At 41.7% G+C, this 19468-nt stretch overlaps 1 protein-coding gene and 1 non-coding gene across 3 annotated transcripts in view; both read left to right on the forward strand.

Annotated features, from left to right (window-relative positions):
* Fancd2 (FA complementation group D2) overlaps positions 1 to 19468 on the forward strand; it is a 64252-nt gene that overhangs the window by 25933 nt on the left and 18851 nt on the right. For both annotated transcript variants that reach the window (XM_048356225.1, XM_048356226.1), the window contains exons 18-32: positions 1671 to 1781; positions 2713 to 2822; positions 3258 to 3312; positions 4519 to 4638; positions 5600 to 5673; positions 6216 to 6359; positions 6897 to 6997; positions 7428 to 7543; positions 9261 to 9369; positions 10055 to 10162; positions 10363 to 10475; positions 11078 to 11221; positions 14481 to 14597; positions 16128 to 16256; positions 16373 to 16473. In XM_048356225.1, the coding sequence (XP_048212182.1) occupies positions 1671 to 1781; positions 2713 to 2822; positions 3258 to 3312; positions 4519 to 4638; positions 5600 to 5673; positions 6216 to 6359; positions 6897 to 6997; positions 7428 to 7543; positions 9261 to 9369; positions 10055 to 10162; positions 10363 to 10475; positions 11078 to 11221; positions 14481 to 14597; positions 16128 to 16256; positions 16373 to 16473 (1652 nt within the window). The remainder of the gene's footprint in view (positions 1 to 1670; positions 1782 to 2712; positions 2823 to 3257; positions 3313 to 4518; positions 4639 to 5599; positions 5674 to 6215; positions 6360 to 6896; positions 6998 to 7427; positions 7544 to 9260; positions 9370 to 10054; positions 10163 to 10362; positions 10476 to 11077; positions 11222 to 14480; positions 14598 to 16127; positions 16257 to 16372; positions 16474 to 19468) is intronic.
* Positions 11775 to 11882, forward strand: LOC125358920. The gene has a single exon (XR_007212440.1). It is a non-coding gene; the product is annotated as a U6 spliceosomal RNA (small nuclear RNA).

The following is a 19468-nucleotide window of genomic DNA, read 5'->3' on the forward strand; positions in this document are numbered from 1 at the left end:
GGAGTGGTGGGCAGTAAGGCTGGTAGGACCAGGCCCAGAGTGTGAAGGCTTTTCAATTTGATTTTATAGAAAATGGGAGCCTGGTACAAGTTTTTATAGGGGTGTGAATTAGTTATGTCTGGGATTGGGTGGTAGATTGGAGATGGTTAAAATGGGGTGAGAGAATAAAAAGTAGGATCATAGGGCAAGAGGGAATGATGGCTTTAGACACAATTTGGTGTTAGGATCTATGTGACTTATAGGGATATGTATCTAAGATATATATATATACACATATGTATACACACACATACATATATATATATATATATATATATATGTACAAGTTTTCCAAAGTAGTTGAATACCTGTGCGATTTACATACCATGGGTGCATGGTGCAGGATAGTTGGAAGTTCCAGTTTGGAGTCCAGTGAGCACATGGAGTGAAAGGTTTGCTTGGATATCCATAGCCAGGTGACTGTGAGCCATGTGTGGGGAAGGTTTGAGACCATGGATATGCCAGGCGATATCCAATGTTCATGGAAGGGGAATGAGAAAACCCAACGAATAAGGTAGTATAGCACTTACTATCCCTATAGTAGGATGAGAAATTTGAGGTGTTGCTCAAGGCTGAAAAGTAGTTTTCTTGTGCCTCCCTTCAGATCTGGGGAAGGGAGAATTCATGATGTAGAAGCTGAAAGAGATGATACATTAATGAAATGGAATGAGAGACAATGTCATTTTTACTGAGAAACCAGGAAGCGAGGAGGTGAAGAATAGAGTGCTAGAGTATGCAGTGGAGTAACTGTCCACGTCCAGGACTGTGGTTCAGAATGCAAATGATAAATGAGTGTTCTCTTGTTTCTGGTGGTGCCTAGCTTCTGTGAAGAATGATTTAGTTGCAGTTGCCTTCTTAGCTAATTTCCAAAATGTCAAACCTTTAAATTCAGAGCACAGCTTTTATAACCTAAGCTTGGTTGTACGTGTGTCTCGTAAGGATTGTGTTAGACTTCTTGTCAATGATTAATACCTTAGAGAACAAGTTAAAGGAGGAAAGTATTATTGTAGCTCTTGATCTCAGTGGTTCCTATCCATGGTCAGCTGGCTCCAGTACTTTGGGCCTTAGGTGAGGCAGAATATCACAGCAGGTGGATTTGGCTGAGGCTGAGATAAAGAACAAGTCTTTGCAAGGCATGCTTCTAGTGACGTCCTCCAGGTAGGCCCTACCTCCTTTTCACCAGTGGCCAGTAACACCGCCACATGATGTAAGGATCTGTGGATTGGTTGCCAGAGCTCGCTCTCATGATTCATTCACTTTGCAAAAGCTTGTCAGCTGCCAGCCAGGACACCAGTACATGGGCTGAGGGCTCCATATTGAAGCCATAAGAAGGATTTTAATTTTTCTTTAATTTAAAGATATTAATCCGGGGGCTGGGGATATGGCCTAGTGGCAAGAGTGCTTGCCTCATATACATGAGGCCCTGGGTTCGATTCCCCAGCACCACATATACAGAAAACAGCCAGAAGTGGCGCTGTGGCTCAAGTGGCAGAGTGCTAGCCTTGAGCAAAAAGAAACCAGGGACAGTGCTCAGGCCCTGAGTCCAAGGCCCAGGACTGGCCAAAAAAAAAAAAAAAAAAGATATTAATCCTAGCTACTAACCTCATTGTTGACATTCTGTTTTCTTACAGGGCATTTTGGATTATCTGGAGAATATCTCCCCTCGACAAATAAGAAAACTCTTCTATATTCTCAGCACACTGGCATTCAGCAAACAGCATGGAACTAGCAGCCACATCCAGGTAAGAGAGAATGTGGAGAGAAATAATATTTATCTTTTTTCTTTTTAAATTGGTCATATTTGAGTTTTGGATTCAGGACCTTGTGTTTGCTAGCTCGAATACTTGAACCAAGCCTCAAGTCCTTTATTGCTTTAGTTATTTTTTGCATATGGTCTTGCATTTTTCCCTAGGGCTGCCTATGCTTCCTGGGTAGCTATGGTCATAGGCCTGAATCACCACCTCTGACTTGGTGGTTGAGATAGGTAGGATCTTGCTAAAACTAACATCTTGGCCAGGCAGGCTGGCATCAAACTGATCATTTGATTTTCTATCTCCCAAGCAGTTGGGATTCCAGGTGTAAGTCACTATGCTTAGTTGAGAAAGAATCTTTTAAATCTCCTTATTTTAAATTTTCTAGATAAAATTGCTTTAGTCTGTGTAGTAGTAGTGGAAATAGAATGCATACTCATATCCCAGCATTTTTTTTTTTTATTCTTTTCTTAACCACAGATAGTAAATGCAGGGCTGGGATGTAGCTCACTGGTAAAGCGCTTGCCTAGCAAGTGCAATGTCTGAGTTCAATCCCCAGTACCAAAAAAGGAAAGACAAAAAAAAAATTTTAGATAATAAATGCATACTGTGTGCCAGGCACTGAGATACTAGGTATATTAAATCTCCTTCCCTTATGTCAGCTTAGCTGGGTGTTAGTGACTCAGGTCTGTAATCCTAGCTAGTCAGGAGGCTGAGATCTCAAGACCACTGTTCAAAGCCTGGAGACTCATCTCCAATGAACTATCAAAAAAGCTGGGAGATGGTCTATGATCCACATACCTCATAAATGATAGAACCCTTCCTTGTATTATTTTCGTTGTTGTTGGTGTTTGTGATTCCAATATCCGTGTATTTGCTGCCATTCTAACACTTCATCTTCTCTGTCCTTGTCTCATTGCAGGATGACTTGTACCTGGTGGTCCGGAAACAGCTCTCTAGCACTATATTCAAGTACAAGCTCATTGGGATTATTGGCGCAATCACCATGGCTGGAATCATGGAAGGAGACAGGTACTTTGGCAGACCGAGTGACTTCTGTGGCACTAATAAACTAATAAAGTTGCTGTTATAGAAAAATAAAGTGTTATATTGTATAGACTTTTGTGGGTGCATGTGTGTGCCCCTATGTGTGCTGGGTATAGTGATGTGTATACCTCTAGTTCCTCTAGCACTCCAGAAGGCTTAGGTGGGAGAATCACTTGAGCCCAGGAATTTGAGATAAGCCCAGATAACAGTGCTACAGAGAGAGAGAGAGAGAGAGAGAGAGAGAGAGAGAGAGGCACACGCCATCCTTTGCTATAAACCATACTTTGTGTGGACAAAATAGGTGCTCCTTTATGCCTTCATGTTTATCTCAATCCTGTCTGAAGGAAAGCAGGATTCTTAAACTTATTGCTAGTTGTTGTAAAATATTACAAAAATGAAACTAAAATTTCTTGTTTCTAGTATTCCTAATTCTACCCAAGGGAGAGCTGACCTGAGCAGTGACAAGTGCACACAGGTGAGCCCATGTAATAGAGTCATGTTTTATGTGAGTGTGTGATCTCAAGATTGCTTTTTGTCATTGCTAATTCACCAGAAACAGTACTTTGTTTTCAAAAGTACGTTTTTGGCCTCCTCCTCCTCCTCCTCCCCCTCCTCCCCCCCTCCCCCTCCTCCTCCTCCCCTCCCCCCCTTCTTGTTATTATTATCATTATTGCTTGTCCTGGGGCTTAAACTCTGGGCACTGTTCGAAAGCCTCTCTGTGCCTACGGCTAGTGCTACCACTTGAGCCACAAGCCACTTTGGGCCTTTCCTGTTTATGTGGTACTGAGGAATTGAACCCAGGGCTTCATGCATGTTAGGCAAGGACTCTACCACTAAGCGACATTCCCAGCCCCTTGGCTTCCTTATACTCATTTTCTAATACTGAAGATTCGGTTTCTGTTATATTTATTTCTAATGTCTAATCTCTATAAGCTGTTTACTTAGAGCAGGAAAACTGGACTCTGATGTTAAAGAATTGCAGGTTTGAGTTGAGGCTGTCGGTTGGTGGTAGAATGCTTGTCTAGCATGCACAGCTTGGTTGAGCATAGGGAAAAACAGGGTAGTGTTAAGTTGAATGGAAAGTTCAGTCAGGGATAGAAAACGAAGGGCCTTGAATGTCAGGGTAATGTGATTTTTTTTTTCTTGTCAGTTATGAGGCTAAACTCTGGGTCTGGGTGCTGTCCCTGAGCTTTTTTACTCAAGGCTAGTGCTCAACCACTTTCAACCATAGCACCACTTCTGGTTTTCTGGTGGTTAACTGGAGATAAGAGTCTCACTGACTTTCCTGCTGCAACTGACTTGGAACTGTACTATGATCCTTAAATCTCAGTCTTCTAAGTAGTTAGGATTACAGGTGTGAGTAACCAGAGCCTGGCTTAGAGACCTTTTTGTACTTCACTTTTGAAGCGTAGGTAGTTCTTAAAGGTTTCTTAGCATGGAAATGGCACAATCAAAGTTTTTCTTTAGAAAAATCAATCTGGCTGCATATGTCTAATAGGTTTGGAAATGGCATGCAGTTGGAAAGAAACAGAGGAGATATGAGACTCAGGAAAACCTATGCGAGAGGTTTGCTGACAAGATTGCAAAGGGCTCTTCCTATGGAACAGGTGAATGGAGTTTAGGAAGGTTTGCCCCCCTACCCCCCAGAGTCATAGCATGTTTTTCTCTTTGGCTGCTCCAGGTCACCTCCTTGCTGCAGTTAGTTCACTCCTGTACAGAGCAATCTCCTCGGGCCTCAGCACTTTACTATGATGAATTTGCCAACCTGATCCAGGAAGGAAAGCTAGCTCCAAAAACCTTGGTAAGACAAGTGTCATGTCTTTTTCTTTTCTCTGTCTTCCCTCCCTCTCTCCATCCTTTCCAACGAAAATTGAACTTAAGGACTTGTTCTTACCAGGCAAGTGCTCTGCTGCTTGAGCCTATCCCCTGCTCTTTGTTTTGTTCTGTTCTGTTCTTCTGTTGTTGTTTTTTTTAGATAGTACTGGGGACCTTACATTCTTTGGTTTTTTTCTTTTGGCAGTCATGGGGCTTGAACTCAGGGCCTAGATGCTCCCTGAGTCTTTTTTGCTCGAGGATAGTGCTCTGCCACTTGAGCCACAGCTCCACTTCCAGTTTTGTGATTTCTGCCTGAGCTGGCTTTGAAATGGGATCCTTAGTTCTTAGAAGCCTCCTGAGTAGCTAGAATGGCAGTTGTGAGCTACGTACGTATACCAGGCAGTGATTTTGCATTTTTGCTTGACTTTTTCTCTCCAAACTGCTGCTCCATCACTTGAGCTATAAGTCCACTTCTGGCTTTTGTTGCTGGTTAATTGGAAATGAGAGTCTCGCCAGACTTATCCTTGGTTGACTTCAAATCTTAATTCTCAGATCTCCACCTCCTGAGTAGCTAGGATTTCAAATACAAGCCACTGTACCTACCCTATTTTTTAAAGTAGTAAAAGCATGAAAACTGCTTTACAATACAGTCTTCTGGCTTTACTTTTGCAGTGTGAGTTCCTGTAAGCTCTCACAGCTTACAACTAGGAAGGCTGTTCTTTTTTTTTTTTTTTTTTGCCAGTCCTGGGCTTGGACTCAGGGCCTGAACACTGTCCCTGTCTTCTTTTTGCTCAAGGTTAGCACTCTGCCACTTCAGCCACAGTGCTACTTGTGGCTGTTTTCTATATATGTGTTGCTGAGGAATCGAAACCAGGGCTTCATGTATACGAGACAAGCACTCTTGCCACTAGGCCATATTCCCAGCCCTGTTTATTTGATTTCTTTAGGAATGGGCAGGCCAGACCATCTTTAATGATTTCCAGGATGCCTTTGTGGTGGACCTCTGTGTTGTTCCAAAAGGGTAAGTGCCATTTGGTTGTACTAGTAAAGAAGTTACACTAATTTTGTTGGTATTTAATACAAGCTTAATGCTAAGCTTGACTTCATTCGAGGTTCCTATTCCCACAGCTTCTTCTAACATTAAACCTATTTGTTCCGCCAGGCGCCAGTGGCTCACGCCTATAATCCTAGCTACTCAGGTGGCTGAGATACGAGGTTCAAAGCCAGCCTTGGCAGGAAAGTCCATGAGATTCTTATCTCCAGTTAACTACCAGAAAATAGGACTTGGTGCTTTAGCTTAAGTGGTAGAGCACTAGTCTTGAGCTGCAGAACTCAGGGATAGCATTCAGGCCCAGAGTTCAAGCCCCACAACCCATAACAAACAAACAAACAAAAACTTATTGCTTCCCAGCTCCAGAAATGATCAAAGGTCCTCATTTGTTCTTTACTGTTTCTAACTTCTCCCTGTCATGGTTGGTTTGAAACTGATTTATTTTAGTGTTTTCCCCCATAGCCTTACTTACCCTTGAACTGAGGCATAAAGATTCTGGGTTCTCTTCACAGTGACTTTCCATTTCCTGTGAAAGCTCTCTACGGACTGGAAGAATACAATACTCGTGATGGGATTGCAATTAATCTCTTGCCATTGCTGTCTTGGACGTTTGCAGAAGATAAGGGTCAAATTGCTTCACAGGAACCAGGGCAAAAGTCAGTAGTTTGTTGTTGTTGTTTTTTCTTTTCTTTTCTAGAGTTTCTTTTTGCTATGAATGTTCACAGGGGATTACATTGTCTTTTCAACTTATGGGGAACTTGAATAAAAATTGTTTCTCCTAAGAGGATATTTGGAAGAAGTAGAGGGAAGGGGACAGATAGTTGGTATTTTTCTTGGATCTTAGGGTTAAGATTGGTGCTGCCTTTTGAGAGCCAAAAAACATCATGCAGGCTATTTCCTTTTCTGTTCCTTACTCTTTACTTCTCTCCTATGAACAACTTGTTCTGCCTCACCTCGTTCCCTTCCTCCATCCATCTTTTCTTCACATACATTCCACATACCTTCTGCCTTCTTGCAATTTAGGTTATTGTTGTTTCCTGAGAACTTACTATTTCTGGCCACTTACTCTTGGGAGTAAGTACTTGTTTGGGGCAAAACTATTAGTTGCAATGTTGGGCTCTGTGTAGACACATACTAATATTGTTTTGACTCTAAAGTGTAGTTGTAGCAATGCATTGTTTTTCTCTTTCCAGATTGGTGTCTGCACTGTGCCTGGCTCCCTATTTCCGATTACTGAGACTTTGTGTAGCAAGACAACATAATGGAAACCTGGAGGAGATTGATGGTCTTCTAGGTATATCATGAAACCCTCAGCTCTTCTCTTCCTTGTGGCCTGTATGGCAAAAATGGGCAAGGGCCGGACCAATTCATGGTGTATGTGAGAAGGAGTTCTCCAACTCCCTTAGTAGAGGAATAATAATGAATAATAATGAATAGCACAAACTAGTGTATGTATAACATCCCATTGTGCTAATCACTCAGCTTTTAACTGCTTACCAGTAGTTCTCTCTGATTCTTATTCAGACTTCTTAATTATATTTTTTGGTTGCTGCATAATATGGAAATATTTTTTGAGCCTAGTAAGAGAATATTTTTTGAGATTAGTCAAAGCTTAATCTGTAAGTACAAGCTAAACATGGAGGAACATGGTTCTAGGGGGCAACATCCAGCTTTCTTTGGCCTGAACTAAGGAGACCTGGGAAAATTTGTTTTTCTTCTCTTAGATTGTCCTCTATTTCTTACTGACTTGGAGCCTGTAGACAAGCTGGAGTCCATGTCGGCTAAAGAGCGTTCATTCATGTGTTCACTTATATTTTTTACACTCAACTGGTTCCGAGAGGTGAGCAATTACTGGAATGTTTCAAAAGTATTTTCAGAGGAAGTTTGTGGCTTGAATGAGCTCCTTCAATCATCACAGTTTTATTATGATATGGCCAGGACAGACATTTTTCTTATTTTCACATATGGAATTTGAAGTACAGAGTTCAAAGTCCTTAAAAGTCATAAAACACCTATGGTGTACCACATACTGGCTTAATTCTCTATTTATACTAGATAATTCAATAACAACTCTCTCCCCACTTTAAGAAATAAAATCTCAGGAAGGTTAAGGCCAGCCAAGGTCACAAAGGGTTATTAGTAAGAGGCAGAGGACTTGTTTCACTCAAGAGGGTGCCCTCCAGATGTTCTGACTTGGTGCATGACTAGTACTAAGTAGATAGGGATTAAAGGTAGTTTTCTGGGGCTGGGGCCTGGCTCAAGTGGTATAGTTGCCTGTCTAGCAAGTGCAAAGTCCTGAGTTCAATCTCCAGTACCACCCTTGTCTCTTCCCCCATCCCCTCAACAGAAAAGTTAGATTTTTTTCTACTTTGGTCCAGGGATTTTCTTTACCTACCACCTTACTGAGGGAACTTTTACATTGTCAGTTGGCAATGTAAAAGTTTACTGTCACTATAGCAAAATACCCAAGATGATTATCTTATAAAGTCAGAGATTTATTTCAGTTTACAATTTTGGAGTTTCCAGTCCATGATCAGTGGGCCCCATTGCTTTGGGCCTATGTTAAGACTAACAAGGGCTGGCGATATGGCCTAGTGGCAAGAGTGCTTGCCTTGTATACATGAGGCCCTGGGTTCAATTCCCCAACACCACGTATACAGAAAACGGCTAGAAGTGGCGCTGTGGCTCAAGTGGCAGAGTTCTAGCCTTGAGCAAAAGGAAGCCAGGGACAGTGCTCAGGCCCTGAGTCCAAGCCCCAGGACTGGTGGGGGCGGGGAATTAATAAATAAAAGACTAACAAATGACAGAGCACGTGGGACTGGGGTAGAGGAACTCTTTCTCTGGCAACAGCATTTGGACGTTTATAACATCATTTTCAGACTATACAAAACTTATCAAAATTGGCTGACAGATTATTGGGCAGCTAATGAGAAGCAAGTGTCTATGTCCTGTCATATTCTAGATTTCCTGAGCCTTATAGGGCCTGTGAGCTAAGACATTCCCACCCCTGATAGTGACAAAACCAAGTCACTTGCTAGGAGACAAAGAGAAAGGATAAAGACCAAGGTTCTACAATTCCCTTCAAGGACACAGCACCCACTGATCTAAAGACTCCCCTAAGTACCTATGTCTTTGTTTTTTGGTTTTTTTTTTGGCCAGTCCTGGGGCTTGAACTCTGGGCCGGAGAGCTGTCCCTGGCTCTCTTTTTTGCTCAAGGCTTTTCTGTGATTATTTAGGAAAAAGAGTCTCATACACTTTGTCTCCCAGGTTGATTTTGAACTACAATCCTCAGATCTCAGCCTCCTAAGTAGCTAGGATTATAGGCGTGAGCCACCAGTGCCTGGCAGGCCTCACCTCTTAAAGATCCAACCACCTCCCAGTAGCTAGAGATCAAGGCTTTATCATATGAGCATTAAGAGGACTTTTAAGATCTAAACCATAGTACATACTAAACTCACAGATAACTTGCTGAGTGACATCATTCAGCTCTCAGTGGGTCATGTAATAAGGCTAGAAACTGAAATGTCAGAGTCTAAGCATATAATTTGTACTTATAGGTTATGAATGCTTTCTGCCTACAAACACCACCTGAGATTAAAGGGAAGCTACTCTCTCGGTTAAAAGACATCGTAGGGCTGCAGGGAATCTTGGAAAAGTACTTGGCAGGTAAGAAGATCCTATCCTGATAACCCCAGTAATGTCCATGGTGAGAGGTAAATAATTTAACTTTGTGCCATATAACTTTGTGGGTGCGTCAGTCCTGGGGCTTGAATTTGAGGCTTGGCCTGCTGTTCTTAAGCATCTTTGGTTCAAGACTAGCATTTTCTCTTACTCAGTATTTTCAATCATATCTGGCACTCCATCACTTGAATAAGATAAAACAAAGGGCTGTGTGGCTCAATTGTGTGAGGCCTTGAGTTCAACACCTAGTACCACAAAAAACAAATTGAATGAATGAATGAATTAAATGGAGGAGGGAGAGAGAAAAGGAGGAAATGCTAGCTAATCTCCTGGAGAAAATGTGGACCCTCAAGTCTTCATCTAAAATAATGAAACAATCTACTGTGGCTAATGTTAATATCTTCAGATTTCAAATGCAAGTTTATTTTTAGTCCTTTTTCTGTTCAGTTGTTTTACATCATTTATTTATTTATTGGAATCTGTTACAGTAATACTCTTCTAAGTCTTCTGACTTTTTTGCTATGCAGAATAGTGTCCAATGACGAGTATATCTTCACATACAGTCATTCCTTCAGTTGGTAGTTTTGGAGAACTAGTTTTAGCCATTTGGGTGACTGCATCCCAGTCTGTGTGGTTGGTTCACACCAAGTCTGCTTGCTCTCTGTTCCAGTCACCCCAGACTTTGTCCCTCCTCTTGCACATTTTGATTTGGAAACTTTAAATGGAATACCTCATAGCAGTTCTGCCTCAGCAAAAAACAGAAAAAAAACAAAGTTAGGTGAGTATGTTCTTTTCCCTTTATCTCTGTCATTAATCTAAAAGATTATGTATGTATCAAGACATTCAATTGTGCACTTGATTCCTTTCTTTACCAGCTTATTCTATAACTTAGTTTTCGTGAAGTTTTGCCTGAGGGGTGCAATATTTAGCAAAACAGGATTATTAACTACTTAATTTATTTTTCCTTTGCAATACTAGGAGGAATTAAACGAAAAGCAGATGGCAGCAAAGTATTGTCCCCTGACAAACTTTCCAAGGAAGATGACACAGAATGTGACACTGAGCTGTCCGGTAGAAGCCACGTAGACAAGGTATTGGAATTTCAGCGTGTGTGTGTGTGTGTGTAACAGGCTGTGTGTGTGTAACAGGGTATGTGAAGGCCTGTGAGATCTACAGAAGGCCAGGCCAGCTTGATACCTTGCATTTTATGAAGCAAATAATTAGGGAACAGATCAGCAGATAGAGTCTGCTAATAGCAAAGTTTGAATGGGATTCTTAGTCTTTATCTCTGCCATGCCATTGTTTTTTCTAAGTACTCCTTTTTTATTTTATTTATTTTACTTATTTGTTTTGTGTGTGGTATTGGAGATTGTATGATAGGGAAGTACCTTGCCACTTGAGACACACTCTTAGCCTTATTGGTTATTTGCTTTACAAACTTTATGTTTTGGCAGTACTAGAGTTTGAGCTCAGAGCTTAAGTAGGTGCTCTACCACTAGACTGATACTTGTAGTCCTTTGTTGGATCTGTGGCTCAAGTGCTAGAGTGCTAGCCTTGAGCAAAAATACTCAGGGAAAGTGCCTAGGCCCTGAGTTCAAGCCCCAGACTAGCACCCCCTCCTCACCCCCATACCCAAATTAGGTTAACATAGAAAATTTACTTTTTCTTTTGATTGCTGCTACTTTCCTGCCAGGAGTCCACAGAGATGGAAGGAAAGACATCTGTGTCATTACAAAATTACCATGCTTTTTTCCGAGAGCTGGACATTGAGGTCTTCTCTATTCTACACTGCGGACTTGTGACAAAGGTCATCCTAGATACTGACATGCACACTGAAGTAAGTGACTGACTGTAATCTGATAGCCTAACCTTTCAGAAAGCTCCTTAGGTTCATTCTTATTATTAGGAAAGGAATGAGGGGAGGAAGGGCTGGGGGCTGGGTGCTGGGAGCTTACGCCTATAATCCTAGCTACTCAGGAAGCTGTGATCTGAGGTTCTGAGGTTCTGGATCTCAGGTTCTGAGGTTCTCGTTCTCGGTTCAAAAAGTTATGAGACTCTTATCTACACACACACACACACACACACACACACACACCACACACCACACACACACACACACACCACACACACACACACACACCACACACACACACACACACACCCAAATCAACACTGACTGGGGTATAGCTGAGTAGTAAAATACTTGTTCAGCATGTGGTCAGGACTGGGGAAGAGAAGGCGGAGGAGTCTCAGAGGCCAAGGCCTGTATATGAGGGAGGGAGGAGTAGTTATCTTCATCCTGATACTTGTAAGTAGTAAGTTTTTTATAGTATGTTAGACATTATAAAATGTACTACTGTGGTCCTTTAGATAAGAAATAGCAAGCTACTGTGCTCGCTTCGGCAGCACATATACTAAAAATTGGAACGATACAGAGAAGATTAGCATGGTCCCTGTGCAAGGATGACATGCAAATTCGTAAAGCGTTCCATATTTTTGCAGCACAATTTGTCATAGCTAGAATCTGGAACCAACCCAGATGCCCCGCAGTAGACGAATGGATCAGGAAAATGTGGTACATATACACAATGGAATTTTACGCCTCTTATCAGAAAGAATGACATTGCCCCATTTGTAAGGAAATGGAAGGACTTGGAAAAAGTTATACTAAGTGAAGTGAGCCAGACCCAAAGAAACATGGACTCTATGGTCTCCCTTATAGGGAATAATTAGCACAGGTTTAGGCAAGTCACAGCAGAGGATCACAAGAGCCCAATAGCTATACCCTTAAAGATGAACACATAATATGATGCTAAGTGAAATGAACTCCATGTTATGTAAACGATTGTTATATCACAGTTGTAACTACTTTCAATGTCCCATATGTATCTGTAGCTTCTATTATTGATGATGTTCTTCTGTCACCTTCCTGTGGTTGTATCTACACTCTGTATCTTATCTGAGTATATTGGAAACCGTGTATACTGGTATTAGAACTAGGAAATTGAAAGGGAATACCAAAATCGAGAGACACAGGCTAAAAAAAAAAAAGACAAACAACTACAAAAGCAATACTTGCAAAAATGTTTGGTGTATATGAACTGAACAACTCATGGTGGGGGGGGGAGGGAAAAGGGGAGGGGGAAGGGGAATGAGGGAGGAGGTAACAAACAGTACAAGAAATGTATCTAATACCTAATGTATGAAACTGTAACCTCCCTGTAATTCAGTTTGATAATAAATACTAAAAAATAAAAAAGAAGAAATAGCAAGCAACTTAGACTAGTTTTGTGGTGGGCACTGTTGTAGCTTCTTTCAGTCAATGCTGTTTTCACATCATGACATTTTAGCATCCAACAGATGCCATATTTTGTGTGTGTGTGTGTGTGTGTGTGTGTGTGTGTGTGTGTGTGTATGTTTTACTGGGTTTGAACTAAGGGCTTACACTTGCCAGGCAGGCAATCTCCTGCAGAGCTACACCTCCAGCCCCAGAGTAAATTTGGCACTTTATTATACTTATAAAAATCTAGACTCTGGCAGAGCAATATTACACACAGTATTGTGCTTGCCTTTTTATAGATTCTTATCTAATAGAAAAAGTAGACACACTTGACAGTATCTGCTCTGTGGATGTCCCTTACTTACTAATGATCTGAGCTAAATACTATCAAAATTTGATTAGAGAATGGTATTTATGATGAAGTTGGTAGTAGAGGACATTTCCTCAGGGAAAAGAGCTAAGAATCCAACCTCTGCAGTTAGTCCTTCTCATTTAGCCTCCCTTCAGTTCTGGGATTACAGGTGTGTGGTAGCTACCACACCTACAAAAGATATTTGTGGTTGTTGTTGCAGTACTGATGATTGGACCCAGGACCTCATGCATGCTACACAAGTGCTCTACAGCTAAGCCAAGCTATGCCTCTCTCTTATCTGTATTATTTGTTTTTGAGATAAAGTCTCCTTTACATTCCCTTGACTAGCATCAAACACTTTACCTCCTGATCCCTTTTCCTCCCAGGTAGCTGAGATTTCAGGCATATGCCTAAACACTTGATTAGAAGAAAACTTTTTTTTTTTTTTTGCAGTACTAGAGTTTGAATTGAGAACTCTATCATCTAAGCTATGTCCCCAGCTCTCTTTTTGCTTTAGTTCTTTTTAAGGAAAGATCATTTATATTTGTCCAGTGCTAGCCTCAAAACTCAGCCTTCCTACTACCTTCAGCCTCTCAGGACACTCAGGTCACGCTAACACTTAGGTATGATCTCGCTAACAATGCCCAGGCAGGCTTCAGACCCTCCTCCTCAGATAATTTGCAATCAGACTCTCCACATAGCTAGGATTATAGGCATGAGACACTGTGGCTAGCCAGAAGATATGTTTTTGTTTTTTTTTTTTAATGGTACTGGGATTTCAACCTGACCTAGTACTTGCTAAGCAAGTGCTCTTCCACTTGAGCCACTCTATCAGCCCATTGGAGATAATTTTTGAAAAGAGATCTTAGCGAAGAATAGAATTTCTCCAGATCAAAAACAATTGCAATATCATGAATTCTTACAAGATTATAGGCATACTTTGCTTTTGGGACAGGATCATATTACCTTTTTGCCGAAACAGGCCTCAAATTTGTGATCCTCCTTTCTCTGCTTCCCAAGTATGTGGGATTACTGGCAAGTGCCAAACTTACTTTGACTTTTGATAAATTGACAGAAAACTTATTCTCTATATGTAATAGAGAGATTTTTTTTTCCTCTTTCACATTAGAATTCAGGTTCTTGCTAAGCACTGGTGATTTATGCCTGTCAACCTAGTTACACAAGAGACTGAGACCTATAGGATTCTCAGTTCAAAGTCATCCATGTAGAAGTGTGAGAATCTATATCCAATTAACTAGCACAGTGCTAGACTGGAGACATGGCTCAAGTGGCAGTGAACCAACCATATGCAAGAAAGCCTGGCCAAGGTGAGGCTCTGAGTCAAGCCCTACAAAAGAAAGTCAAGTTCTCTACCCACCATCCATGGGTGAATGTTGTGAAATGTACCAACACTACAGTGTAGAGAACACACTTAGAATTAATCCCCCTTTCCTCATGTAACAGGCAACAGAGGTTATGCAACTTGGGCCTCCTGAGCTGCTTTTCTTGCTGGAAGATCTCTCCCACAAGTTAGAGAATAAACTGACCCCGTCTTTTGCCAAGAGAATTCCCTTCCTCAAGGTAAGTAGAGGCAGAGGACTAGGACTTGAGCTTATTGGATTTGGAAGCAAGCAATGTTAGTAATGAGTTAGTTGTTCCTTTTGTGTTTGGTCACTGGGAAACAGCCTCATATGTATAGAGTAGGTATAAATGTGCATCTAGCATGTAGGGGACAAGTGGGTGATGGGAACAGTAAAATATGACATTTGAACATTAATGCATCTGATTTCTTTCTTTTTTTTTTTTTTTTGGCCAGTCCTGGGGCTTGGACTCAGGGCCTGAGCACGGTCCCTGTCTTCTTCCCGCTCAAGGCTAGCACTCTGCCACCTGAGCCACAGCGCCACTTCTGGCCGTTTTCTGTATATGTGGTGCTGGGGAATCGAACCCAAGGCTTCATGTATACGAGGCAGGCACTCTTGCCGCTAGGCCATATTCCCAGCCCCTCTTCTTTTTTTTTTTTTTTTTTTACAGCCATTCTCTTTATTCCTTTGTCAGAATAGCATACTAGAGACCTGAGTGCCAGTGGCTCACGCCTATGATCATAGCTACTCAGAAGAGTGAGATCTGAGGATCTGATTTCTTGATTCTTTCTTTGTATTATTCAGTCAGTCCTATCAATCTAAGTACCTCCTGGTTCAGCCTGGATTACAGTGCTCCTATTTATACTCCCCGCATAGCTAAGGAATACCTCCTTTGTGTGAGCTTTGCCTCATTTGTTGTGATGGGTCTTCATCAAACACTATTATTACTCTACAAAAGCCATTCTCTCTCTTTTTTTTTTTTTGTGGCCAGTCCTGGGCCTTGAACTCAGGGCCTGAGCACTGTCCCTGGCTTCCTTTTTGCTCAAGGCAAGCACTCTGCCACTTGAGCCACAGCGCCACTTCTGGCCGTTTTCTATATATGTGGTGCTGGGGAATCGAAGCCAGGGGCTTCATGTATACGAGGCAAGCGCTCTTGCCACTAGGCCATATTCCCAGCCCCTCTTCTTTTTTTTTTTTTTTTTTTTTACAGCCATTCTCTTTATTCCTTTGTCAGAATAGCATACTAGAGACCTGAGTGCCAGTGGCTCACGCCTATGATCATAGCTACTCAGAAGAGTGAGATCTGAGGATCGTGGTTTGAAGACAGCAAGGGTAGGAAAGTCCTTGAGACTCTTGTCTGCAATTAACCACCAGAAAACCAGATATAGTTCTGTGGCTCAAAGTCGTAGAATGCTAGTCTTGAGCAAAAATCTCAGGGACAGTGCCCAGGTCATGAATTCAAGTCCCACCACTGACAAAAAGAAAAAAAAAAAGAATAGCATACTAGGCAACCAGCTCAGGTCTCCTGTCCACTCCTACCTGGTATCATAACTCTTTAGTGAACTCCACTTCTACTTTTCTGGTGGTTAATTGAAGATGAGTCTCGTAGACTTTCGTGCCCAGACTGGCATTGAACCATAATCCTCAGATCTCAGCCTTCTGAGTAGCTATAGGCATTAGCCACTGATGCCTGGCCATAACAAACTTTTGATTTCAGAGAATATGTCCATAAGTTTGATTTTTATTGTAGAATAAAGGAAGCTGGAATGTTGGATTCTCACATCTCCATCAGAAATCTACCCAGGAAGTTGTTCATTGTGTTGTTCAGCTTTTGGCCCCAATGTGTAACCATTTGGAGAACATTCACAACTACTTCCAGGTCAGAGACTATCTTACTGTCTTAGAGTAGAAATCACTAAGTCAACCTAAAGTCAGTTGTTGGTGATGAAAATTGTAATTGCTGGAGAACGTGTCCTAAGATCGTTTTTTTTTTAGTGCTCAGTTGCTGATAGGCTGGGAGGGAAAACTCCAGAATCCCACATCATGTCTTCCTGTTATCAGAAGCTACTGCAGATTTTTCACAGCCTTTTTGCTTGGTACGTATGGAAGGTGTACTAGTAGGTGGTGTTAAGTATGTACTTTACTTGATACTGAGTTATTAAGGTAGAGAGAAGCAAATTTTATGTAACTATCATGCTTTATTCTTCCTCATTTGATCTTACACCTACTTCCTTTTATGGAGCCATTATTATTAACTCCCTTAGTAGTCTTCTGACAATGTGTGTGTGACTTGCCAATGAGCTAATAATAACAACAAATCAGGGCCTCAAGCTTGCGAGGCATGTACTCTACTACTTGAACTATGCCCTCAGCTCATTTCACTTTTGTTATTTTTTAGATATGGTCTTGCTTTTTCCTTGGGTTAGCCTGAATCACAATCTTCTTATTTATGCTTTTCACATAGTTGGAATGACAAGCTTTAGCCACTGCATCGAGATTCTTACTAGTGAGGAGGAGTTTCACAGACTTTTTCCTAGGTTGTCTTTGAACCAGATTCTTTTCAATCTCTGCTTCCCAAGTAGCTGGAATTACAGAAATGAGCCACTGTATCTTCTTCTTAGTCTTATCGAATTGTATAATAACTGGGGGAGCGGGAGATAGTGAGATGTACTTGTAGTACTAGTTATTTGGGAGGCTGAGGTGAATGTATTGCTTCAGCTGATGTGTTTAAGACCAGCTTAGGTGGCATAGTGATACCCCATCTCAAAAAAATAACTAAAGAGACTTAAATAATTGAATTGTTTATTTTTTTGCTGGTTCTGGGGCTGGTACTCAGAGCCTTATACTCTTGTTCAACTTTTTTTTTAAATTAAACTTTATTGACAAGGTGTTGTACAAAGGAGGTACAGTTACATAATAAGGCAGTGAATACATTTCTTTTTTTTTTTTTTTTGGCCAGTCCTGGGCCTTGGACTCAGGGCCTGAGCACTGTCCCTGGCTTCTTCCCACTCAAGGCTAGCACTCTGCCACTTGAGCTACAGCGCCGCTTCTGGCCGTTTTCTGTATATGTGGTGCTGGGGAATCGAACCTAGGGCCTCGTGTATCCGAGGCAGGCACTCTTGCCACTAGGCTATATCCACAGCCCGTGAATACATTTCTTGTGATATCTTACATCCTCATTTTTCTTTCCCTTCCCTAGATCAGGTAGGCATATATACAATATCTAGTGTACCAAAATCATATACAGTAACCATGTAGGGTACGCCACAGGAAATTCATTTAGAGCTTTAAAAATAACGTCAACAATAGTCTTGTTCAACTTTTGCACTTAAAGCTGGCGCTCTACCACTTGGGCCGTAAGAGTCCACAAGAGTCTCACAGTTTTCTTACTGGCCTGGCTTTGAACTGTGATCCTCAGATCTCAGGTTCTTGATAAGCTTGAATTATAGGTGTATGCCACTGCCTACTAGTTGAGGCTTTTAGTTAAGAAATAAGTTGTAATTAAGTCTCAAATTATATAGCAAAGAGTTAAACCCGTTGTCAGCTAGAGTTTCTTGGAGCACTGCAGAAACATTGAGATTTGCAGACTTTAGGGATGTAGAAAGTTGGAAAACAAAGTTAGGAGAAAAGTAGAATAGAGGTGTGTCCTTTAAATCCTTCTATTCTTGAGATAGGCCCTGTCACATTTGTCTCTTTACACAGGTTTTCCAGGCAAGCTTTCCCAAGCTTAAATGTATGCTTAATTTTATATTCTGAGCTATAGCCATTTATATCCAGCTGACTGCTCAGTGCCTGCTTAGCTGTATCATCAGCACCTCATCCAAAATGAGTATAGCATCTCTTTTTCCAGCTCTGCATGGCTCAGTAAATGGCATCCCAGTTGTCCAAGTCAAAAACCAGGAGTTATGCTCTGGTCACTTTCTCTTCACTTTCTCTCTGCTGTCTACTGTTTCTCCTACCCACTTGGGGTCCCCAAGTCCTGTTGGTTCTTCTAGGTGACATTCTGTTAGTCATCTGTTCCTGTTTCTCTCTCTCTCTCTCCATTGCTTCTACCTCACCAGCATCTTTGACCTACACTATGTCTCTATGTCTCATTTCTTATCCCTCTGATTAATACAAGGATTTTCTTGAGTTTACAATCTTTTTTTTTTTTTTTGGCCAGTCCTGGGCCTTGGACTCAGGGCCTGAGTACTGTCCCTGGCTTCTTCCCTGGCTCAAGGCTAGCACTCTGTCACCTGAGCCACAGTGCCCCTTCTGGCCATTTTCCATATATGTGGTGCTAGGGAATCGAACCAAGAGCTTCACGTGTAGGAGGCAAGCGCTCTTGCCACTAGGCCATATTCCCAGCCCCATTGAGTTCACATTCTTGTCTAGCTTTTTAGGCTCCCTACTGTTTGACTTTCCCCCTATTGTCTTTCCCTCTGCCTGGGACCATAACCAGTCCTGGGGCTTGAACTCAGGGCCTGAGCACTGTCCCTGGCTTTTTTTTGCTCAAGGCTAGTACTCTACCTCTTGAGCCACAGTGCCACTTCTGGCTTTTTCTATATATGTGGTGCTGAGGAATCGAACCCAGGGCTTCATGTATACAAGGCAAGCACTCTACCACTAGGCCATATGCCTAGCCCCTGAACTTCACATCTTCACAGACATTTTCTCTAACCCATAGGCTAGCCCAGCTATTCTCTGTTAAGTCTCTTGTGATGAAAACTATATTTTGTTATGATTTCTCATTCATCTTTCCTGCTACACTATAAGCTTTAACTAGTCATTTTTTAGTCCTTTGTACTTAAAAGAAGTGGGTGATTGGAAGAGATCGTGTGTATGTCCATGTGTGTGAACAGGCACTGGAGCTTGAGCTCAGGGCCACACACTCTCAGATATTTTGTTCAAAGTTAACACTCTGTCACTTGAACCACGCCTCCATTTCCAGCTTTTTGCTGGTCAATTGGAGATAGTCTTGTAGACTCTTCTGTTCAGGATGGCTTTGCACTATAATCTTCAGATCTTAGCATCCTGAGTAGCTAGGATTGTAAGTGTGAGCCACTAACACCCAGCACTGAATACAGATACTTTATCTGGGAGATAACAGAT

The sequence above is a fragment of the Perognathus longimembris genome, chromosome 10 (genome assembly GCF_023159225.1).
Source record: "Perognathus longimembris pacificus isolate PPM17 chromosome 10, ASM2315922v1, whole genome shotgun sequence".
NCBI classification, from domain to species: Eukaryota; Metazoa; Chordata; class Mammalia; order Rodentia; family Heteromyidae; genus Perognathus; species Perognathus longimembris.